General features: G+C 55.0%; 2 protein-coding genes across 2 annotated transcripts; both read right to left on the reverse strand.

Moving 5' to 3' along the window:
* Window positions 1-1,406: 1,406 nt before the first annotated feature.
* EXOSC2 (exosome component 2) lies at window positions 1,407-5,383 on the reverse strand. The gene is made up of 9 exons (XM_058818358.1): window positions 5,254-5,383; window positions 5,068-5,169; window positions 4,920-4,965; window positions 4,471-4,560; window positions 4,294-4,359; window positions 4,079-4,147; window positions 3,049-3,225; window positions 2,752-2,880; window positions 1,407-2,082 (listed from the first exon to the last, which is right to left on the reverse strand). Exons 1-9 carry the CDS (start codon window positions 5,376-5,378, stop codon window positions 2,002-2,004), a joined length of 885 nt encoding a protein of 294 aa, XP_058674341.1. The 5' UTR covers window positions 5,379-5,383; the 3' UTR covers window positions 1,407-2,001.
* A 2,122-nt stretch (window positions 5,384-7,505) lies between these two features.
* Window positions 7,506-14,831, reverse strand: PRDM12 (PR/SET domain 12). Its single transcript, XM_058818434.1, has 5 exons — window positions 14,443-14,831; window positions 13,460-13,650; window positions 12,365-12,520; window positions 8,790-8,901; window positions 7,506-7,888 (listed from the first exon to the last, which is right to left on the reverse strand). The coding sequence occupies exons 1-5, from the start codon at window positions 14,759-14,761 to the stop codon at window positions 7,506-7,508; spliced, it is 1,161 nt and encodes a 386-aa protein (XP_058674417.1). The 5' UTR covers window positions 14,762-14,831.
* Between the last annotated feature and the right edge of the window lie 9,198 nt (window positions 14,832-24,029).

Genomic DNA, 24,029 nt, shown 5'->3' on the forward strand with positions numbered 1-24,029 from the left:
CTACTTGGGTTTAAAAACAAAAGTGCCAGGTAATCAGGAGTAAGGGAACTGGATGAGTCACAGGGCTCCCCTATTTAACTCATCATTAATGCAAGATATCAGGAATCCTGCAGCAAGCAGGAGGAATCAGAAAGCTCAGAGCTAAAGCAGTCCAGATCTTGAGTTGGTTTTTAGCAGAATAAACAGCTGCTAAACTACAGCATTAGGTAAGGGGGGGGGGGGGGAAATGTACTTTTCTAAGTGAAAGATGCAGACTGCTAAAGCTCTTTTAGCCTTTTTGAACCAGTTTTGTCAATGGAGGTGTGTATTATGTGGCTACCAGCAGTCTCAATGGAGACCTGAAAGTGTCTCCATCAAACCTTGGTTTTCAAATTTCCCCAGTCATCTTGAGGATGTGATTTTTGCAACACTTACTATGAAATCCTCTTAAAACTCAAAAACAACAATTCCCAGGCCTTGTGTGGGGCATTCCAGTGATACCCCCAACAAGTTCAGTGCTATTTTCAGAGGCAGCACGGGCAGTTGTGCAGCAGCAGAACGGATTAGCCATGTCCTTGCTTGTCCTTAGCCCGTTGTGCTTTTGGATCTGGGCAGCAGCGCTGGTGGCAGCCGCCCAGGCCCTGCTGTTTGGAGAAGGGAAGTGCCACAAACGCGATCCAAAGGTGCCATCTAGTGCCTGCTCGGCACAGGGAAAGCGGCCCGAGCTGCAGGGACAGCCACAAGGGAGTTTCTAGTTCCCAGGATAACACAAAGGAAAGAATTTTCTCGTTTGTCTGAGGCAAGAGTGTGAATTTGAAACGTGCAGTTGGATTCAGGAATAATTGGGACAGATGTTTTATCATCATTTTTAAGAATAGATAGAATACATATATAATAAACCAGCTCTAATACAGCACCTGGAACTGAGAGGATTCTCAGGGAAAACATCACAATCTTCACAGAGAATGTGACTGACTGCCTGCCAACACTTTGACTCAACGTGTCCACCTCTAACCACCAGCATGAAGATCTTCACCAGTGTCATACTGGGCTCCTTGTCACCTCCCAGTCACCTCTGCTTGACTCACCTCTCCAAGAGATCCTGCAGGGAGGCAGTGCTTGGAAAGCCACTGTGAACACCAGGCAATCCTTACAGAGGAACCCTGTAAGGGCTGAAGAGGAAGGTCAAGTCCTGCTGGGATGAAGGGCAGCAGCTGAAGGGGAGATAAGACAGTGGAACCATTCCAAGTGTCCTAGCACAAGGAAACTTGAGCCAACCACAGCTCTCAAGCTAGGCTAAAAACAAGCCAATGCACACACTGCTGAAGGAATGATTTGTTTCAAAAAATTTATTGAAATGTAAAATACTTAATACAAAACCATACTGGTGACTCCTCAGAAGAGGAGCTCACCTCTCAGGCATAAAAAATGACCAGCAGGATATACACAAACCAGGACACTGCTTGTCCAGAGCTCCTGGCTCATATGAACAGACACAGCCACATCCCATCTCATACCCCTGAGACATTCAAGCCATGAACAGCCAGACCCAAATTGTGGTTAGCAAGGCTGTGGATACTCCTGTTCTCTAAACACATTCTTAAAAATGAGGGCTTTCAATCAGGGGACAGACAGGCAGATCTGTATCACAAGTAAATTAAAATCCAAATCATCTTCTAGGGAGAGAGAAACATCACAAAGCAAATCTCTTCCTGTCATTTTGCACAAAGTTCTGGGGCACTAGACACAGCAACAGGTGCTAGGAGACAGGTGCCAGTTGCATCTGATCTTTATAAAGGTCAGATATCAATTTCTCAGGCCGTTGCACTAAAAGGCTATTGTACTTAAGTACTACTTTGTACTAAAAGGACACAGGAGATATCCTAGGAGTGAGGAATTTTGGTGGTTTCTGAAGTGTGGAATGAATGTTGAACTAGAACACTGAAAAAAACCGTATAATACTGAGAATCAAAGCTGCCATGCTGGGATTTCAAATGACTGCTTCTGGCCACGTGCCCTGTCCTATCCCTCTGAATCCAGCAACCTCTGTCGAGCTTCCAGAACGATCTCCTCTGTCACCTCTGGTTTGAGAATGTCCTTGATCTGCAGTGGAAACAAGAGCAATATGAGCACCAGGAATCAACAGCTACTTCTGCACTCTGTGGGGAGACAAAGGTCCCTGACACACGGCAGCAACCAGCAAGGGAGTTTAGAGGGTTGTGGTGAAAAAAGATCTATGGCAGAGGGTCCAAGGCATAATTAACACCTCATTGGGAATGAAAGCAGAATTCAGATCTCATTTATTTGTGGGAAGAGAATTGCCTGTGATAGTGCTGGCAGGAATCACAGTGAAAAGCTGTACAGCAAGAGGGCAAATGGAGGCAGTCCTGCAGCAGTGCAGGATGTGGGTACAGACATGAGCCTGCTCTCTGTACAATACATGACATTTACTTTTTCATTGCTTCATAAAATGCACTATACCCTCATACAATGCCAAATTTAACACTGTTTTCACAGGAATTAAAGGGTCCATAATCCCAGTGAGGGATACACATCTATCAATAAAGGGACTGAACTCTCTTTAGGAAGAGTTAGACTGCCAGAGGCAGAACCTTACAAACTATCCCTGAAATTGTGCAAGGCAACTTATGTTGTGCAGAAGAGGAGAGTTCATACTACAGGATGCTTTGGTAAATTGAAATGAAACTCTGACTTCAGCAGCCTTGCTGTTCCCTCCCCTCAGTGTGGAATAAACACCACTGGTTCCTGTACCTGATGAGGAAGGGATGCTTCATAGCAATACAGGATGCTGGTGTCAAAGAGCATGATCTTGTGAGTAACCAGAGCCACGATGCAGTTTCGGAGCCGTGAGATCACCTCCCGGTCAGACAAGGGAACTGGCTGAGGAAGGACAGAGGAAAAGGGATGAATGCACAGGGATACAAGGAAAAAAGCCTTGCTGTGAACCTAACACAGGATCCTGAAAGTCTCAGGTTACTCAGGTGCCTCTGACTGTGTCAGACTAAAAACCATCACTGGCAGAAGAGGGCTCACATTTCCTGGACTCACCTCCAGGTTGGCAGTGTAGCCTCCAGCCTCGTCATCCTTCTGCTCCGGGGTTGGGTAGATCCAGATGAAGCCATTGTTGCCGAGGATCACGGAGGCACCGCAGGGCAGGTCATGGAAATGAGTCTTCTGCCGTTTCACAAGGGAGGGAGAGACCTGAACCAGCACTCCCTGGGCAAGCTGGAGGGCAGGCCACAAACTCAGTGTGAGAGGCATCATGAGCCACCACAGATAACACCAAGTCACTGATACACACTCACCCCACTCCTGGCCTAGGAACAACTCTGTTTTAACACCTTTTCCAGTGAAACAGTGAATGTAAAACCTGGCTGCCTCTGGGAGCACTGGGAGGATTAGCTAATGCCTGTGCAGCCCTTTGAAGATGAAGAATACTCTAAGTGCTTAGCAGAAATGTTAATAATATCTTGATCGTAACTACACATCAACCATCCCTGCAGAAAAATGAGGAGTCAGAGGCCCAATTTAGCAGAACATTTTCCCTCATAATCCAATCACTGTCCTTCACCCTTTGTGCAATAAGCACACTTCCCTTTCATCTTTTAAGTGCTAATACCCTTGGTCTGGTAATCCCAAAGCACAGCCTACGCTCCAACGGCCCCTTGGCTTATTTCAATGCACAAAACCAGAGATAAATGCCAACTGTGTAAAGCCTAAAATAGAGCCCTGGGGAGAAGAACAAGTCACAGGGGCAACAGCCAGCAGAAGAGGAGTGAGGAGATCTCTCCTCAGGATTTAATTCCCAAGTGGCTAGTGGGGGAAACAGAACTAGCAGGCTGAAACTGTGGACAGGGAGAGCAGTGACTCAAAGGGCAACTCAAGGACACCTTTGTTTTGGGGAAACTCTGCTTGGTGGTCCCATGGAAGAGCTAAGAGTCTTCCTGTCCTGCAGGAATGGGTTATAACAACATCGTGCTCTACTCTGTAGCTGTTTTCTTAACAAAGCTCCAAAATGCCTTATACAAATCAGCTGGTGCAGAATGAACCCAGGATCAAGGGCTTTGGAATAACTCACCTTCCCATACTTCAGGCTCCGGGTGTGCAGCGATACAGCCCCATCAGAAAATATAGATTGGACCTCTGCCTGTTGGTGCCACTTAAGGAAACAGGGTCCCCAAGGCTGCCCAGTGCCACCCCAGCATAGCTCTCACCCCCAGCCAGGCTAGCCAAGGTCTCCCTGTTCTTCCCACATCCTTGGCTCTTCTGTCAATGGGAGCAGCAGAAGGATACACTGATGAGATCCCCTTCCTGCAGGTAGTCCCTCATTGCAAGCTCATCTTCTGCTGATTTCCTTCTCTGAAACATCACAAGGAAAGTTACATGTAGCCCAGAACGAGAAAACACCCATCAGTAGCTCTTTGTGGGGCACCGTAGGATGCCAAGCAAAACACAACCAGCTACACTTACCAGCTCCCCACCAGGTAAATTTATAGACGACAGCAACAGGACTGAATCCAGCCTGGAATTAGTTTCCACTTTCCATCGCTTCTGCTGAACCTAAGGGGGAAAAAACCACCCAAGGTAAATTTATAGATGAGAGCAACAGGACTGAATCCAGCCTGGAATTTGTTTTCACTTTCCATCGCTTCTGCTGAACCTAAGGGGGAAAAAATCACCCAAGCTTTATGGGTACACACTCAAAAACTGAATGGGACCTGCAGCTCACCAAACTGCAGTAGGGGACAGCTCTGCTGGCTTCTTCCAGCCCCATCCCAGTTAAAATCCACACACTCCCAGTACCCTGAGCAAGGACATTGATGTGTGTCAGTGTTTTAGGATTCCGGGAGGCGCTTAGAGTGGGACTGAGCCACAACCACCCTCCTCATCCTCAGCACCGCGGCAAACAGGGGTTTTACCTCCGTAATCCTGCCGACCACGATGTCGCCGATCTCGCCGTTGTACCTGGGGCAGAGAGCGGCGGTCACACACCTCACCTCACCTCACCTCCCTCACCCGGCCGAGCCAGGCCCCGCCGCCGGCTTGTCCCGCCGCGGCCGCGCTCACCTGGCCTTCAGCGCCCTGACACACACCAGCTTGTTCACCCTCTCCACCACGCCGGCCACCGAGGCGATCAGCTTGTCGTCCTCCACATAAGTACCGTGGCCCCTGCGGAGAGACAGCGGCTACCTAAGGACAGCCCGAAGCCGCGCCGCCACCCCGCCGCCGCCTCTCCTCCGGCGCTGCCCGTACCTCATGTATCCCGTGTCCGTGGTGATGGTGTCCCCCGGTGCCACCAGATGCTTCTCGCCGCCCCGGAGCGCGCTGGAATCCAGGGGCGCACGGGCCGCCGGCAGCCTCATGGTGACCGCCGCCATCTTGGTACCGCCGCACGCGCCTTCCGCCCGCCATGTTGGCTGCTGGCGAGAGCGCGCCTGAGGGCGCGGGCGGCGCCATCTTGAGTGCGGGCAGCAGGGGCGGTGACTGGGCAGCCATGTTTGTTCCTGTCAGCGGAGAGCCTCTCTGGCTTCGCTCCGTTGAAACCCAAGGGGGACTGCGGCCATTTTTAGTGCGGGCAGCTCCCGGCTGTGACCCGCTCCCTCAGAACCTGCACGGCAAACCGGGGGGAAGCTCGGGAACCCTCCCCCGGGCTCACCGGGCCCCACAGCCTGGGCCGAGGCGGGGAGCAGCACCCCCCGTTCGGGTGCCCCTCACACACGGTGTCCCCCTGAGTGGAGTCCTCTGACGCCCTCCCCAGCTGGCCAGCGCTCACGCTGAGCTCAAACATCCTCCGGGGCTTGGCCCTGAGCCTTTCCCCTCGGCCGAGCTGTGCCGGCACGAACTGATACGTCTGTGAAAAAGTTTTATCCATTCAAGCACGGGTTAGGGTCTCAGGGCTGCAGAGGAAATGCCAAAAGCAGCCCGCCATAAGATGACTGTCCTCAAATATATCCCTTCCTTCCAGCAGGACTTGCACCTGTGCCGAATTACAGCAGAAATCTGGGCACTAATTAATGGAATATATCAAAGGATGGCAGTAGCTGTGGCTTCAAAGAGGGACTGTACAAGTTCACAAGAATAGGGACTGGCAGGGTGAAGCAGTAGATACCACCCACTCTGGAGTGAGCCAGCCCTTATCCCAGCTTCCAAACCTGAAAAAGGGCTTCTTAAGCCAAAAACTGGGGGTTTTTTCCCTTCCCCGATGCACTTCTTGGTCCAACAGATGACTCCACATCTCCTCACTCACAGATTGTTGTGTTAGTTAAGACCTTCACTCATTCCAATACTCACATCCTTCCCCTGGCACATAAAATAAAGCTCTCCATGCAATCCCTCTTCTAAATGATAAATGTTCCAAGTAATTTTATTTAGAATACAAGAAAGGTACAAATATATTTACACTGTGTACATATACAATCAAATAATATATAATATCAAAGTCTGGTAAATAATGTTTACATAAATATTTACAAAGTTAAAGTGACAGTTTGGGGGTTTTTTTCTTTTGTTTTTGTTTGTTTTCTTCTGGAAGTGAAACACGGTTTGTGAGAACTTTATACATCTTAGACTTATCATTAATATTAGAATACCTTTTTTTTTTTTTTTTTTTTTAAGATTTATGATACACAGCTCTCCTCCGCAGTGTGGGGACTCCAGAGGGCGCTTAGAGTTGTCCTTGGGGACGGAGCTGGCTCGGGGACAGGTTTTCTCTGTCCCCAGAGGGCAGTAGCAGTTCCAACCAAAATGTTCCTTCAGAGCTGGGAAAGGGATGGGGAGAAGAGCTGCCAGGGTTGGAACGGCAGAGCTCAGGGTCCCCACAAATCCTGCCTGTGGATGGGCATTCCCAGCTGGCACGGTGTCCCCTCTGGTGGATGGGCATTCCCAGCTGGCACGGTGTCCCCTCTGCCCACAGCACGGCTTGGAGCAGTGACAGACCCCAGTACTGGGCTCTGGCTGGAGCAGGGTGGGCAGAGGGGCCTCGGGTGCAGGAAAATGCAAATGTTCACTAACTCGGGGCTCCCAAGCAGGGAAAGGTGTTCCTTGGAAGGAGCCACCGGGGCCAAACCACTCCTGGGGCAAACAGGTATGGCTGGGGTGGCCACATCAGGGCTGTGCCAACCTTTCAGTGGGGCACATGTATGCTAGAGCAGAGGATGACACATAACAGGAATTTTTCTCTTTCTTTCTACCAAATTTTCTGTAAAACCCAGGCATGACTCCTCCAAGCCTGGCTTTTCAGCTCTCCCAGTCCTCCCCCAGTGCACTGGCAAACCCACACAAACCCACAGCCCACCCTGTGCCACATCTCCCTGGGGATGATCCCCCACAACTCATCTGCAGAGCTGGGGGCTCCCCTCCTGCCAACCCCCTGCAGTCAGCAATGCCCAAAAACAACCCAACACTCTCTGAGACGCAAAGCAGCTCAGCCAAGGCCACCCCCCCAGTTCATCGCGTGTCTCAGCATCAGTCTCTGCTGTCCCAAATCCTGCTGCCGTACCAGGGCTTCACAGCACCATGGTGGGGATGTGATGGGCCAGGGAGGCAGGGTGGGGCACGGGCAGGGCGGGCGAGTGGGCCTGCAGGGAGGCGTTGGGGGGCCGGTGGCGGGCGCTTTTCTGGTGCGCCCGCAGCCCCGCCAGCTGGGAGTAGGCACTTTGGCAAACCTGGCACTTGTAGGGCCGCTCGCCCGTGTGCAAGCGGACGTGGTTGCGGAGCGTGGAGGACTGGCTGAAGCGGCGGTTGCAGAAGCGGCACACGAAGGGCTTGTCCAGGGTGTGGATGCGCATGTGGGAGCGCAGGTTGCTGCGGGAGTTGAAGCCGCGGTGGCAGATGACGCAGCGCATGCGCCCCGTCGTGCTGGCCCCCGTCTCCACCGCGTGGAAATCCTCTGGGAACAACAGGAGATAGTCAGGCACTGCCCTCCAGCATGGCATCTCACCCCAGCACAAGTTCCTGAGGTGCTGGGTGCTTTGGAAAATCCCCACTGCCCTCTTGCTGGCTTCCCTGCTGCTGAGGTCACCTGTCCTCGCTGGCTCTTAGCATTTTGGGATGCAGCCAGTGCTGGGAATGCACTCAGCCAGATTTAGGTAAGGGGTACATTCAAGCTGAGCTGAATGATTCCCTTATAAATGGGCACAAAACCAATTTTCCCCTCCCTGGGCTGAAGCAGAGCTGGAGGAGGTGGGTGCAGGAACTCCCAGGGACCCCCAGCCACACTGTCCAGCCCCTGCCCCAGTCCCAGCTTGTCCCCTCACTCTGCTGGGCTCAGACATGGCTCTCTCAGAGCGGGGAGCAGAGTCAGGGAGCATAGAAGTGGCTCCAAACACAGACTGAGCTCTGCTGTGCCATGGAGAAGCACCTCAGGGAGCCACTGAGACAAGCAGAGAGCGAAAGCCCAAGGAGAGAAAGCCCTCCTGTGTTGGTGGTTAAGATCCCTTAAATGCAGAGTGGGGATGCAGAGTCTGCGTCCACTTGGTGTTTCACGGGGTGTTGGGGCTGCCTTGCACTCACACCCTGCACTGCTCCTCCCTGCCTGGCTGGATCAGGCAGCAACTGCCAACACCCCACCAGCAAACTGAGCAAACTGCCCTGCAGGCATTGTCCTGAATTACTGAGGACCTGCTCGAGCTGCATGGATCATTTCATAGTCCCTGTGCTTGTCCACAGAGAACTGAGATATCTAACATACCCTGGGACGTCCCTGCCTTGTGGCCACCCAACAGCCTCAGAGCTGGGCACAGTGAGCAGGCAGGGATGCTGCACCCTTGGCTCTTTCTGATATTACCTACCATGTTTGTTCTTCTTCTGCTCCTCTTCCAGCCCTGGAACACCTGGGATGCCCAGGAAGGTGTTGTGGGAGTTCCCATACCAAACCAGCAGCTCTTGGTCTGGAGGAATCATCTACAAAGAGAGATAAAGAAAGGGTTGTTGGGAGTGGCAATGAACATCCATCCCTGCTCTGATCCATTGGGACCTACCCTGGCTGTGCCCCATTTCTGTGAAACCCTGCTGCCATCTGGGACCTGCCAGCAGTCCCCTACACCCACAGGCAGGCATGGAGCAGCCCAGGATGCAGCACTAGAGGTGATGGCACAGCTCAGCACCAGCACAAACCCACTCCAGGCTCTCCCCCAAGCTGGGACACAAATGAGATTATGGGGAAATATGCAACTACAGAGCACAGGCACAGATCTGGAATCTCCGGAGTGCAGGACCCAGAGGTCCCAGCAGCTCGGAGAGACCAGGACAGAGTGAAACAGAGACATGGAGAAATAAATCAGTTGTGAAGCCACAACCAGCACAAGTGACAGAGACTAAAGCAAGGAGATGGGACATGGAACCCTCAGGGCTCCAGGAGAGTATTTTCTCTTTGGACAGAGCCATCAGCACCCTTCACAGGCAGCATCTCCTACCCACCCCTGCTGGGGCTGATTTTAGAAGGTGGAAATGCAGATCCACCAGCAAACAGCTCATGAGCCCGCAGAGCAGAGGAGAGCTTGGAGCTGCTGTCAGAGACCATGGCTCAGGTGTGAAGCGCTGCTTATATTCCCCACCAAAGCTGCCTGGAACAGCCCAAGGACAGCTACAGGAGCAGGGCAGGGGTTTTGCATCATCCACGCTCCCGTTTCCCTGCAGTGATGGGATTCTCCTGTCCCTGCTGTTCCTGCCGTGTTCCCGCATGGCCGGGGCGAGCGGCCAGGAAACGCCGCTCACGGCTCCCCTCGTGCAGCAGCCCTGGCTGGGGAGATGGGTCCTCTCAGACCAGTTCAAACAACACTAATAACAACATCACTTCATAAAGAAATACATATTTTCCCTAGCAGTCCCTGCTGTTACAAACCTAATTTAGGAATAAGAACATCCTGCATTTTGGAGGATGGCTTTCTGTACACAGAGCATGTTAGATTCCAGTAAAATATTATCCACAGGAAACACAGATGCTAGGTTCAATCACCTCAACACTGAAAATATGTTGAATTTAAAGCATCTGAAATAAATAGGAATTTGACTTCATATCTTTGTCCCTCTGCATAAAGACCTCGCTGGGCTGCAGAGGAGGAGGAATTTAGGAGGCAGAGGAAGCCAATATCCTTTTGTATCCCAAATTGATGACACTGTTTCTTGGCATTATTTACTCTTAACAGAAAATTGGTCATTTTTAATACAAGCAAATATAGTATTGCTGAAAGGAAAAAACAACCTGCATGGGTGCATGCATGGGTGTGTGGTTTTTTCTGCTGAAGCTGCTGCAGCCACACCAGCAGCAGGGTGAGCACCCATGTGTGTACACCCCAAAGGAAATTCAATTTGCCCCCCAGAAATCTTGTGGCTTTCAGATCAAAGGCCAAAACTTTCCGCCTTAGCTTTATTTTCCAGCAGCAACAACTTGGTATTGCTGAGAAAGAGGATGGGAAAAACGAATCAGAAAATAAGGGCAGGAACAGGCAAAATGCACTAAAATATCTAAGACAAATAGGAAAAAAATTACCAAGCGGTCTGTTTTTTTGGCATGTAGGTGAGAAAGGCATCCAAAGAGATGGATTCACTGGTTGGGAAGCCACCAGGGCTGGTAGAGGATGGAGGGTGACAATGGCTATGCATGGACACCTCTGGTGCTGAGCAGGGCAGCACCAAAGTTCAGATCTGTGTGTGCATGCCCTGCTGAGCTTGGGGAGCAGGGTGACAGCAGGGACCCTTCGTGCCCACCTCCTCCCACCCATCTCTTGGGGTTCTGCACTCTCAGCATCTCAAATTCACTGCTTGTCCCAAGAGAATTAAACTCATCCTGCTCCACTGCTCAGTGTTTCAGCACTAGGAGCAAGCCCACAGCTGGATCAAGGCTATACCCAAATATTCGTTCACCCACCCTCTCTTCTGTGCCTGCACCACGTGTAAAAACCACAGCTGTGTTCCTAATTACACCACGGCTACCTGGGATTATTCTACTTATTTGCATAATTTAAGAACAGTAGTAAAAAGTACTTAAGGTACTGTCACAACAGGCACAGCCGCCCACAGGAATATCAGGTCTTAAAACTAGAAACACCTGGAGCCTGTTGTCCAGCAGGAGAACAGCAGGGAAGTGCTTGGAACTCTTGGGAAAGGTGGCAGAGCCCAAAGGGCACACAGGACTCTCCAACCCGAGGAGAGAATATCTGATCCTCTTCCTACCCACCCATTCTCCTTTTGCTACCCTGTGGCAGCAATTCCTAACCCAGCCCTGCTGTGGTCCTGTGTCGTGGAGCATTTGGGTTTGTGCTGCTCTGTGAGCCAGTGCAGGAGCCTGGACAAATCCAGAGCACTGCTCATGCCCACGGAGCCAGCAGGCACTCATGGTCATTCCCAGCTGAGACCCTCTCCCCCTGCAAACACTCCCCAGGTGAGACTCTGAGCCTGATACTGGAGCGACACAATCCCAGTGCTGGTCTGGGATGGACTGGGACATGTCCCCTCCTGTGACTCTTGAAGCCAGAGCTGTGGCACAGGGCCTTGTGCAGCTCTTTTCATGCTTTACACCCCAAGCCACCACCTTTCTCCACTTGCAATAGCATTGGGTTATGGGGACACTGCACATAAGCAGGGCTGGTCCCCACAGTCACCCCACTCTGGCACTGTGTGACTTGCATGCACATGTCACCAGTAATGCCGGGGAGCTGACACCCACCTCCATCCCAGAGCCTCCTGTAGGGAGCTGTGGGCACCCTTCAGCCATCACCCCACTGCACAGCAGCCTGTGCCACCCCAGCACAGACCAGCACTTCATGCAGGAGCACAGGGGTGAGGGGGCAGGAAGAGCCCCCACCCCACAGTGTAAAGCCCAGGGCAGAGCTGCACCAGCCCCACTCCCTGCCCTCCCCATGGCTCCCTGCACAGCCAGAGTGATGCCCAGGCAAAGTGCAGAGTCAGGCACAGCCTGTGCTCAGCACCTGGGTGTCACAGAACCCCCCAAACTTTACCCTGCTATAAAGAAGGAGGTTCTGCACAAAATCCCACTTTTTCAATAGAGCATCCAAACCCTTGCCTGAAGCCCCATATGAGCCAGAACTGCAGCTCTTCATGCTTTACACCCCAAACAAGGATCTACTCTCGCCCTGTTTAACACACATCACTCCATGAGCCCACAGGAAGGGGGCAGAGAGGAGAAGAGACCTTCTCTATTCCCTGAAGCCCATGAAACGACCCTTCCCTGTCATTTCTACCTTTGCAGGTAGATCTGAGTGCCAAGGATGGAAAAGCTGCCGTTTCCTTCCACAGACACCCCGCCAACAACCCAAAGAACAAGGGAGAGAGAGTCTGCAGGGTGGGGGACCCCACCACCCTCCTCTTCTATTGCAGATTCCCATTGCCCTTCAGCCCCACTTACCTCAATGGCCTTGTAGAAGATGCTGTTCCCGATCTGGACCACCTCGAGGTTCTGCTCCTGCTCGTTCCGTGCACATTTGATGTAGGTCATCCAGCTGCGGTGATCCTCCTGGCTGGCATCGATGAAATACCGCACTGTGCCGTCCTCATTGAACACCTGGGAGGGCAGAGAGCGCTTGGTAGCGATGCTGCCCACGGTGGGCTGAGCCCCTCCACTTCTGGGACAAGCTCAAAGCCAGCAGAGCCCCGGGACTGAGATCCTGACAGCAGCTGGAGATGCTGAACCCTTCCTGCTCGTGGTGCTGGACTGAGAAATGTCCCCTGCTCTCACTGGCACGGCTGGTCATGCCAGCCCCTATCTCCCTGCATAACCTTCCTCAATTTCCCTTCTCATCAGCGCCCCAGCAGCAGCTCAGCCCCAGAGGAAGGGGCTGTTCAGCATCCTGCAGCTGCCATGGGAGCAGGAGAATCCCTGGGTGTAGGGGGAAGGTGCATGCCAGGCCTGCAAAGATGCTTAGCAGGGTGCCAGGAAAGATGAGGCAAGTTTCTGTTAAGCATAAAATTACAATAATAATTAACAATAATTAAGAAGTGCAATTCTGAGTCAAACAAATGAAAAAAAATAGGAAAACCCTCCCTATTCACTGTGAATTAGTGCACAATGTCCTGGCATCTCAGATCCCCCCAAACTCCACGGTTTCATTCGGGATTAACCTCACCAAGGCTGGAGCAAAGCAGGGGGCAAGGGACAGGGCAGAGCTGATTTTGTCCACTGTGCCCAGTGCAGGCAGCAACCAGTCGGGTGTTCCACCAGGTCGGGATGGGCAGGGCAGGGCGTGATCCGCCTGCACGGGATGCGAGCAACAGAATCTAGGGGCTCCTCTGTGGGCTGGCTGCACCCCGAGGGCTGGGGAAACCTCATCCTTCTCCTGCAAGGGGTTCCTAAACCCATCTGCCCAGATATTTGCATGAATGGGGAAACTGAGGCACAAGGACAGTGCTCGATGGTGCCCAAGCACGGCACAGAGCCTCAGCACCCCGTCCCTGCTTCTCCCCAGACCAGTCGGGGCTCGAGGTTTGGGGGGGGGGTCGTTACCTCCCACATGAGGTTGTTGTTCTTGCACAGGTCCACATGTTCGGGGGAGATGACCCTGCCCGTGAACGGCCCCATCTCGGTGCCAGCCTTGATCCAAGTCTTGGAGAAGATGCCGAGCCCTTCCCCGGGGATGGAGCTCTGGGCGATGATCACTTCCGACGGCAGCACCAGGCTGGAGAGCTTCTGCACCTCTGCGAGGGGGGAGAGCAGCTCAGAAAGGGACAGGGGTGGGGGAGAGGAGGGAGATCGGGGGCGGCGGGGACCCCGCCCCAGCCCAGACCCGGGGCTGAGCCTTTTAAACGCCCAACCGGGCGCCCACAAAGCGCTACAAGGTTCCCCCGGGGCATTGAGGAGGTACCTGGGAAAAGCATCCCGGGCTGGCCGAGGGAGCGGGGCTGGGAAAGGAGGTTAAATGGTGTCTATTTCGGCCCATCCAGCAATTTGTCATGCTGTTAAAGTGATCTGCATTCATTAAACTCAACTAGAAAGAAATTGCTAATTCTAAATTCATTAGTCCTTTAGGAATGCTGTAGCGGTACATTGTGCCTGAATGGCGCGAGGGCTTGTTTAAAAGGGCCCAGGAATTCCTCTTACAAAATGGGGAGATGAGATGGTTGACATATCGTGAATGGAAATGGAATTAGCCTTCATGGTAAATTAAGAGAGGAACAGAAATCCGAGAGGGGGAAAAGGGAGCTGGGACGCCCCGGCGATGCCGGGGCGAGAGAAAAGATATTGTCCCGGGCGGCTGAATGCGGGACGGCCCCGGCCCCCCCAGCCCGCGGTTTAAGTGGGAACTTTCTCAGGTCAAGCCCAAGTTAACCAAATGAATTTAAAGCCCTTTTTCCCCAGTCCCACGCCTGGGGAGAGCGGGGCGCCGGGACGGCATCCCGCCGCCGGGCTCCGGGAACCGGCCCGGGGCCCATGGGGGAACCCGGGGGGATCGGGGAGGCTCGGGGGGGGGGGGGGGGGGGGTCACTCACCTCCGGAGAAGGACTGAGCCAGCACTTCGGCCGTGAACGCTGTCTTTGGGCTGCTCTTCTCCTCGAAGAGCTGCTCGCCCAGGACGTTTCTCCAGCGGCCGTAGAGGAAGCTGTGCAGGATGTCGGAGGTGATCACCTCGGCCAGCGAGAGCCCCTGCGGCTTCAGCCCGGGCTTGAGGACCAGGGCCTCGGCGGGCAGCACCGAGCCCATCATGGGGGCGAGGCGGCGGGGCCGAGCGCGACGGGGCCGGGCGCGGCGGGCGGTGGGCTGGGCTCCGTTCGGCTCGGCGGCTCCCGCCCGGCTATATATGAGCTTCATTGACCCTCCTAATTGGTTATTAATGACCTCCCTGACGTTGGCGGAGAGACTGGGGCTGCCGGAGCGAGGCGAGCCGTCGGAGCCCCCCCCTCCCATCTCCTCCTTCCCTCCCCTCCCAGGGGTGGGGTGGCTGGAGGGAGGGAGGGACACGGCGAGCACACACACACACATACACAAACACACAGGATACACACACACACATATACACACCAATACACACGCGCGCACCGGCTCGGCCCCCGCACTGCCCGGCCCGGGCAAACCCAAACCCGGGCACCTGCCCCGGGCACGGCACAACAGCTGAACGGGGGCAGAAATGTCCCACGGACGGGGCGCACCCTCGGGCACGGTCCCGCTCCCCACCTGGCCCCGCGCTCGTTTTGGAGCTAAAACGCTGCGCTTTGGGGCCACTGAGCACCACAACGAAATCGGCGGCCCCGAGCCCGACAGCTCCCGATGCTCGGCGGCGTTCGGCCCTCGCAGCCCCGGGGGAACGGGCTGAGGCGCCCGCAGCTGGCCCCGACCGTGCCCGGCTCCCCGCTGCGCCCCGCATCCCCGGCTTTCCCGGCCGGGACCGGCAGCACCGGGAGGCTCCGGCGCCGCTCCCCCGAATGCCGGAGAGGGTCCCCAAGCACGGGGAGGGTGGGACACCACCCAGGGCCGATCCCCGCTTGACCCCGGGGCAGGGCTCATCCAGCTGCCGCCACCAGCCCGGCCGGCCCCCGATCCCGTATCCCCGCAGGAATTGTGCCCAGGTGTGCACTGGGAACCGCTGGTGGATCTCCCGTGTCCCTGCAATCACAACCGTGCCCTGCCGTGTCCCCCCAGGGCCGGACCCGCACCCGGGCAGGCTGCAGCATCTCCGGGGCTCTGCCGCCGCATCTCCCCCATCCCCGCACCCGCGGGCATTCCCCGGCCAGCCACGGCGCCCATCCCCGCCCTGCCGAGCCCGGGAGCTCCGCAGCCTCCTCTGCTCCCCAGCAAAGCGGCATCGGAGCGGCGGCCCCCAAACCCAGGGCTCCCCTCGGGGCCCGAGCTTTGCCGGCTCAGCAAAGGGTTAATCTTTCCCGGATTTAAACCTAGTCCTGCTGTGTCGGAGCTTAGAGCCCTCTCCTTAGCCTCGTTCTTTTGATTTTCATGGGGACGAGGGGCTGGAAAGGGCTGCGGGAAGAAGGCTGGGCCCCCGGGATCCTCGGGCGCTCCAAGGCCGGTGCCCGCAGCCCGGAGTCCCGGGCAGCCCCGCCGGGTCTCGCCGTGCCCGGAGCAGAGCCGAGCACAGCCCAAACCCCCAGCCTGCCCCCTAGGTGGGTTCTTATAGGGTGAAGCTGTGGAGTGTCTTCTGGCCTGGGTGAAATGATGCTACAACCCATGTGCAGTTAATTATTTCTATTGCTCCAATCAAGAAGCAACGCAGATGTCAGGAACGCACCCAAACCTGCGCGGACTTTCGGGTCTTCGCCTTCAAAGGGGATGTTAACAACCTGCCAGGGACTGGTTTAATAAATGTAAAATATAAGTTTATTTTGTTTTTCTGGACTTTGGCTAGAGGAGCCGTCAGAATATTTCAGCCTTGCTAAACGTAACGCATCAGGTGGAAAGGTTCCCAACACCGGCTCCCTCCAGCCGCCGAGGCAAGCCAGTCATCGGATTGCTTTTTTTATTTTTTTCCCCCGTTTCCCCAGGAAAACCCTTCAACCTTCAAGTTATCCCGGGACAAAAAAACAATAATAGATGCTCTTGAACCCCCTGCGGCTCCGGTGCGGGCTGCACTGAACCCGCTCCCGGCTGCGGGGGCTCGGCGGTGCGGGGGGGTGACGGTAAAAAAAGGTGGAATAAAAATTCTTCCATTTTCTGCGTGGTTTTAAATATCCCCAGCTGTTTCCCCAAGCTTCTTCCCGGTCCTAGGAAGGTGCTTTGCTGTGTGTTCCCCCCCCCCCCCCCCCCTTACCCCCTACTCATTTCTCTTTTTTAATATCGCAGCTATCCCTCCTTTTTAACATTTAAGAGGAAACAAGTTTAATATTCATGGCTGTTAATAGAGAAGGGCCATTATCGCCGCCCCATTGTTCTGAGCCCCGCACAATGCTGCTTGTATTTTCATGTGTATATTCCCAAAGTTCCTTCTGAGCGTTTAGTGAGCACTTTAATATTCATGGGTGTTAATAGAGAAGCCCTCAGTATATTGGCATATTGTTGGGAGGTGTACATATTGGTCTGACTCTGAATAGCCACAGTCCTCTTTTCTTTTGCTCTGTTTTGCAGGGTTGATGGGCCAGGAGTAAATGGGCATTTTTCCCCCCCGTCTCCCCCTTACAGAGAGAACATCTTTATTCCAGTCCCAGACTTTCTGGTTTCCCATTCAGGACCCTCAGAAATAATGTCAGGCAGAAGAAAAGTGGAGCAAATCAATCTTTCATGGTCTTTTTGAGACCAATTTGACATCCATGGACTCTTCTTTTCTTTCACAGCCTACAAGGGGATGGTCAGGATCTGGACAAGGTTGGGGTCTGATGAGGGGAGACATGGGATCATAATGCAGCAAAGAGAGAAAAGAAAAGCAAAACAAGAAAAGATTGCAGGGATGGGGTGATGGAGGAAAAATGAGGGTGAATGACAGTGCAAGAAAGGAGATTAGAGCCCAGCAGCTGCTTTTTGGGGGGCGGGGGGGAGGGGGGAGCTCTCTCCCCTCTTCCAGCCCTTCGCATGAATAGGATTTGAACAGAGCGGAGATTGATTTATAGTTATTGCAGTTGAACATTTATTGCTCTTAAAGAGTGGCGGGGAGAAAAGAGAGAAAAGGGGTTTGAAAAGCTCCTTTCTGTATTAAAGAGGTATCAAATGAAGACTGCTGAGATAATATACAGTGGCCAATGGGAATTTGATTTGCTTTAAAATTTAACTCTTGTGGGGCCGCCGGCGATGGAGCGAGGATGAGGGGATGGAGCGGCCGCTGCCCCGGGCCGGTGCAGCCGCGATTCTCTCCTCCAACCCCGCATTCGCTGCCCGGCTTCTCTGCAAAGATCCGCGGCAGCTCCGGTGCGGCGGGGAAGGGCTGCAGCGCGGAAGGAGGATTAGTGCTTCGTTAGTACAATTTTGTATTATTTTTATTTTTATTTTTTTCCGTACAGAGTCGAACGCAGGAGGGATGCAGAGCTACGAAAATAACGGGCGCAGGGAAGAGCCCTTTTCGAAGCTGAGTTTTTCTTGCCCTAAAAGCGGAGGTTTCTCCTCTCCGGCAGCAGAAACGCGATCGCAGCCGAGTCCCCTCGGGCGCAGAAAGGAGCCCATTGTTCAATGGGGAGAAATACATTTTTAGCGGTGATTGAAAGCTCCCCTCTCGTTTGAACTTTAGAAGAAAGTCCCTGGCAGGGAAGAGCATCCCCCTCCCTCTGCCCCAACATCTGTTTGGAGCAATCCAGGCTCTAGGGCAGAGCCGGGCTCTGCCCCCTCCCAAAGTCATTAAAAAGATATTAGTTGAGCTGAGAAAAGTCCAGCGCAGCCCCCGATCCGGGGTGAGGGGGCTGGTATGTGTCATTAAAAACGATTTTGGATTTGCCAGCGCTAATACGAGGCGAAGGGAGCGCGGGCTCTGAGCTCCAAAGCCCCCCGGCCCCGCCGCCCCGCCGCGCCCTGCCCGCTGCCCGCGGCTCCGGTGCCCGCTGCCCGCGGCTCCGGTGCCCGCTGCCGGCGCGGGGCGGCCCGGCCGACCCCATCACCCGCTCCGAGCGCCGGGCAGGGACACGGCCGAGAGCCGGGCTGCGAGCCGGGGCGCTCAGCTGCTCCGGCCGCCACCTCTGCGCCTCCACAGGCTGCAAATGCCCCGGGAGCCGGAGGGAAAGGGGGGCAGGAGGGATCATCGCACCCCTGCGGGAGCCGGGGCAGGAGGGATCATCGCACCCCTGCGGCTGCCGCAGGAGCCAGGCGCCTCCGAAGTTGCTAAATGTGTCATTTATTAAAGCATTCAGGGGGCTTTTCTTTGGCGTTTGCTTGCAAACTCACAAAGGCCGAGCTGCTGTTTGGGGGTCTTTTCTGATGGAAAAAGGGCTCGGAGACCCCCGGCACAAAAGAAATCCTGGCAGTGCTTTCAATGGCCAGGACTCAATGAGGGGGACCCTGCGCGGAGCGGGCGGGGGCGAGGGGCCGCCCGGTGCTGCCTGAAAGGCAGGCCTGAATGTAATGGGGAGATCTGCGTTTATTTGTTGGGATCACATTTAATTAGCTTAGTACAACCCTTGAAAGACAAAGGGACCTCAATCTGGATCCAATCTGAAGCTCGTTTGGAGAGCGAGGGCTCCTGGAAAAGTCAAAAGAGAGAAAGGAGAAAGAAAAGGGAGGCTGGGAGAGAAAGGGGCTGGGGGCCCAGCCAGGTGACTGGCACGCGTGAAACAAGGGGGCCTTTTGGGCACAAGGCAGGGCTCAAAAGGGAGGGAGGAAAATAGCCTCTTCCTCAGGTTTTACCTACTTAAACCCCCTGAAGGGGCTGGAGCTGAAAAGCCTCAATGGGGGCTAAGGAGGCTGCAAAGCAAACAGCAGCGCTGGAGAGGGGCTCGGGCCCTGCCGCCGCAGCAGTTGGTGACACTCGGTTATGGGAATGTGCCCAAATGTTCCCTGCGCCCGGGAACGCTCCCGCCGGCGGAGCAGGGGGTGCAGGAGGACACGGCGAGGACAAGGCGATGCCCAGGGTGAGCCTGGGCCGAGGGGCCCGGCGGATCCTTGGCGTGTTCCCTCTGTAGGGTGGAGGGAATCTCCATCCCACCTGTGCCTTCACCCGCCGCACGCAGCACCCCTGAACCATCACCTGGGGAGCTTCATCCCGGGCCCGAGGGGACACCGAGGAGGGGTTCCCATGTGTGCACCCCTTGTTTCAGAGCAGCTCCTGGCGTTCCCCATCGCAGTGCCAGCACAGCGCTGATGCAGGTGCGCGGTGCGGAGGATGCGCTGCCACCTCCCAGGGACAAAAAGAAAGCGACCATGCCCAAGGTGCCCCATCCATGGACGGAGCTGAATGGTCCCTTGTTCCCTCCGAACCGCTCACTGCCACCCTGTCCCTGCTGCCCTCCGCGGGGCTGGAGCACTGGGGATGGGTCGGGTTCTCCCGAGCGGTGCCAGCCCTCGGCGGTGCCCGCGGCCCCGGGCACGGAGCGCTCGGTGCGGGGAAAAGCTCCGGCACAGGGCACGGCAGCCCCTGGAGCCGCGGGCTGATCGCGCTGCTCGGGGAAGGAGCTTCGGGGCATTATTTGCCTCCATTTCACTCTGCGGGAGGCCGCGGAGCCGAGCAGAGATGCTGAGTGCTCTCCCCTGCGCTCTCGCTCGCTTCCTTGCCTTTCTTTCCCCCCTTCCTTTCTTTTAAGTGTTATTTCCAGGATTGTTTCGGCGAGGGTGTCACGGCACGCAAGAGCAGGAGGAGGAAAATCACCGTCCCAGCTGCGGCCGAGCTCAGGCGGCCTCGGAAGGGAGCGCGGCTGTGGCGGATCGAGGGGGCGACTCCTCGGCAGCCGCGCCGGGGGCACGGGGTGGGGATGCGGACTGCAAGGACAGGGAAATCTCTGCGCCTTTTCCTCCCTGCTGGCAGCGATGTGGGGACGGGGCAGTGACATCCCAGCGATGTCTGTCCCGCATCCCACCAGCGTCTGTCCCGCGCCCCATCCCTCCTGCAGCATCAGCTCCAATCCAGCTGCGGGCTGTGACCTGGAGCAGGGACTGCGCTGAGCCATCAGCCGGGGAGGTGCCCGAGGGGACGGTGTGACAGTGTGACAGTGTGACAGTGTGACAGTGCGGGGCTGTGCGTGAGCCCCTCTGCTCCCCCTGCCCACAGCCAGGACCAGCCGCCCGAGCCTCCCCAGCAGCGGCCAAAGCCACGGGATTGCAGGAGCCGGCGGCGGGAGAGGGCAGCTGGGGCTGGCAGCAGCAGGATCCCAGCACCAGGCACAGCTGCCCTGCTCCAGGGCCGGGGCAGCGCGGCTGGACCAGCCCTGGCACGGCGGAACAGGGGTGGGTGGCAGGGACGGGGCTGCCCGGCAGGCGGGTGACCCCTCCGGCAGCTCCTGCCCTTCACCAGCCCCATTTCCCCCAAAACAAACAGAGCAGCAGCTCCGGCCTGCCCGTGTAGGGACTGCACGGCAGCAAAGTTTAATATTCCCTGGCGAATGGGCCGGACAGGGAGGCAGCGCTGAGTGACGGCTCCCACAAAGGGCAGGGAGCGTCTAATCCCCGGCACCGCGGCACCTGCACCCCGGCCCGGCCCGGATTAGAGGGCAGCGAGCCGGGCTCTGCAAAGATCAGAGGCTTCATTAGAGCGGCCTTGAAATAGGATTTCCTCAAGTGATAAGGAGCAGGGTAGGGAGATAATCTGGGGGCTGTTGGTACCTGCCCCCACATCACCCCCAGAGATGCTCTTTTGGGTCACCTGCCTTGTGCATGGTGCCCCAGACCTGGAGGGAAGTGGCGGGGCAGATCTGGTACCCTCTGCCCCAAATCCTGCATCCCAGGGATGGCTGGTTCCCCTCTGCCATCTTCCTCCATCCCCAGCACCACTGAGGAGCTACCCAGACATGGATGGGGCTCTCTGCCCCCCCACTGCCCTTGGCTCCAGGGCCTGTGGCTCTTCCAACTCATCTTCATATCACATAACACCAATTTCTGTTCATTTCCACCATTAAAATTCTGGAAAGTTTCTTTTGTGTCTTTTCCAGCCTTATGAGAGCAGAGAAACGCTGCCTGGCCATGGGCACCCTGCACTGCTGCTCCCCACAGCAAATCCACTGAAAAACCTCCAAACCAGCCAAATGAAGGATGAGCAGCTCCCTGCATGGAGTAAACACCCAAGTGCTCTGTGACAGGATACACTGACACTGCAAGATCCCAATTCCTCACCCTGCAAACACCAATAGCCCTGAAAATCCCCCTGAGAGCGGGAGGAACCAGGTGGGTTTAGGGGAGAAGCAGCAGCACAGGTGGGACCTTGTGAAGATCCACATCCTGTTGGAAAGCTCCATGTTAAACACCAGGAGCTCTCACTCTGACCATGCTGCCCATTACTGTAAATACAGCGTTCCTTTAATGCAATTAAATATTAAATACTTGGAGAAGGGGGGAAAAAGGTCCCACATCTTGTCTCTTTCAACAGTAATTTCAGTCTAACTCACAATGGCTATAATGTAGTTTGTTCTCAAATCATGCAAAATTAAAGGATTTTAGTCTATCTCAAAGTCTCCCACTCCTAAAAGTGCTGTTCCTGTTCAGGCTCACCAAATTCAGAGCACAGGAGAGCATCAGGGTCACCCTGGACTCAGTGAGAGGCTTCAGTGTCAGGGTTTTTAGGGCTGCTGCTCAGAAAGGGTTTTCAGGAGGATCACAGTTTAATGTCTGCTCAGGACTCAGGCTCTGCCTGCAGAGTGGGGTGGGTGCTGCCAGCTTGGGGGGTCCTGTGGGACACGGTCCAGACACCCCCACAAACCCAGCAGAGCTGGGCAGGAGTGAGATGGATTCATTCTGGGGCAGCAGAGCCATCGTGTGCCTGAGCCAAGGACTCTGGAGAAGGATTGAGGATTTTTGTCAAAGGCCATTGACTCAGTCCTGCTCTTCCCAAATGTCACACTCTGGAGGCTGAGCCTGCCCCAGACTGAATTGATGGGATCACCTCCCTGCCCCTCAGGATTCTGTCCTGGCCCTGTGCTGGGCTCTGGGTCCCTGTGAGGAGGAAAAGGCAGCACCATCCCCATCACCATTCATGGACCACAAAGTCCCAAATGTGTCCCTTGTCCTGCCCAGCCCTCAGGGACTGCTCCTGCTCCAGTTCCTGCCAAAGGGACAGACAAACCCTCCCTGCCCCAAAACCCAGTGCAGCCAGGGCTTGATCCACATTACCTGGGGTTAAATTTGCCCAGGGCTGAGCAGGAGATTTGGTTCCTCTCCTGGACACCAAGACTTGGCTTTGAAGGCACCACAGCAGCTTCTGGGCTGCACCACACACCCGAGCCAGGACATGAGGAGCTGCCTGCAGACCCAGAGTGAAAAGTGAGGGGTGTCCAGCCCTGGGTGGGAGTGACCATCTGATGGTCCCAGAGCACCCTGCATGGACACAGACCAGGAAAGCAGCAGGGCTGGAGGAAGCCTTGGAGGAACCCAGGGGCCACCAACTCCTCATGAAGTGCTGAGACATCTCTGCCTCAATCCCTGCCCCTCTCCAGCCCATCATGGACTCACAACAGTTCAACATCCGTGGCCTCTCTGCCCAGAGCAGGCAGCAATAATGGAAAACAAATCGGTGAACTTGGGAACGTTTCAAGCACTTCATCCTTCCAGGACAGCAGACTGCTGATGAAACCCCAGCTTTGCAGGCACCATCTTAATGACAGGCCAAATTTCAAAGGCTTGCAAACTATTTCTTGTGCTGCTGCCCCACCCCCTCAATAAAAGGTTGCATCAGAAAGAGATATTTCCATAATTTATAGTAGGGGCATTTCACTGGGGAGACTCACTCATCTGTACTTACAGATACATTTAAGAAAATGCATCCTCCCACAATCCTACGCCATTTACGACTATTGGCACAATCTGTAATCCTCAGTCTTCAATTAAGGGACACCTTAGGGTTCATTATCACACAATTGCTCCCTGTGAACCATGCCAAATGCTGTTTTGGCACAGAGCTTGGAAGATGAATTAGAAGGAAGTCTTCTCGGTAATGCCCGCTCCCAATTCCCATCAGCAGCCTTTATGCCCTCCTCTAGCCATTTTTTCCCCCCTCTCCCCTCTTTCCAAGTGGCTTTTACTATCCCATCTCTCAATGTCTCTCTTGATTCTCTGGAGGTATATTTAGAGATGCTACATCTCCTTTTCTTCCGGCTCTCAATGTGCCTCCCGCTCCCGGCTCTGCAGATGGGATCTTCTTTCCTCCCTTCCCCCGTCACAAACCCCCACGGCTCTGCCTGGGAGCAGGGCATGGAGCTGCCTTAGGCTGCTCAAAACTCACATTTTACAAGAAAAGGATCCCTGAAGGAGTTACAGATGTTGCCAGACATGGCCTGGGCACAATTAATGCCCTCCATACCTGATAAGGTCGGAGCCACATCCCTCCCATCAGTGCTGCTCCAGCAACCCCCGTGCAGGGACAGATCCTGATGGATTCAGCCACAAAGCTGGGGAAGAGCAACAAGTCCCGAGCCTTAAAAACAGGGGCTGCCAACTCCTAAGCAGTAAAACCTTACAGGGCTGCAGAGGAAACCTCCTGGTGTTAACACAGAGCCTGCCAGGACCCTTCTGACCC

This window comes from Ammospiza caudacuta, chromosome 21, assembly GCF_027887145.1.
Source record: "Ammospiza caudacuta isolate bAmmCau1 chromosome 21, bAmmCau1.pri, whole genome shotgun sequence".
Classification (NCBI taxonomy): domain Eukaryota; kingdom Metazoa; phylum Chordata; class Aves; order Passeriformes; family Passerellidae; genus Ammospiza; species Ammospiza caudacuta.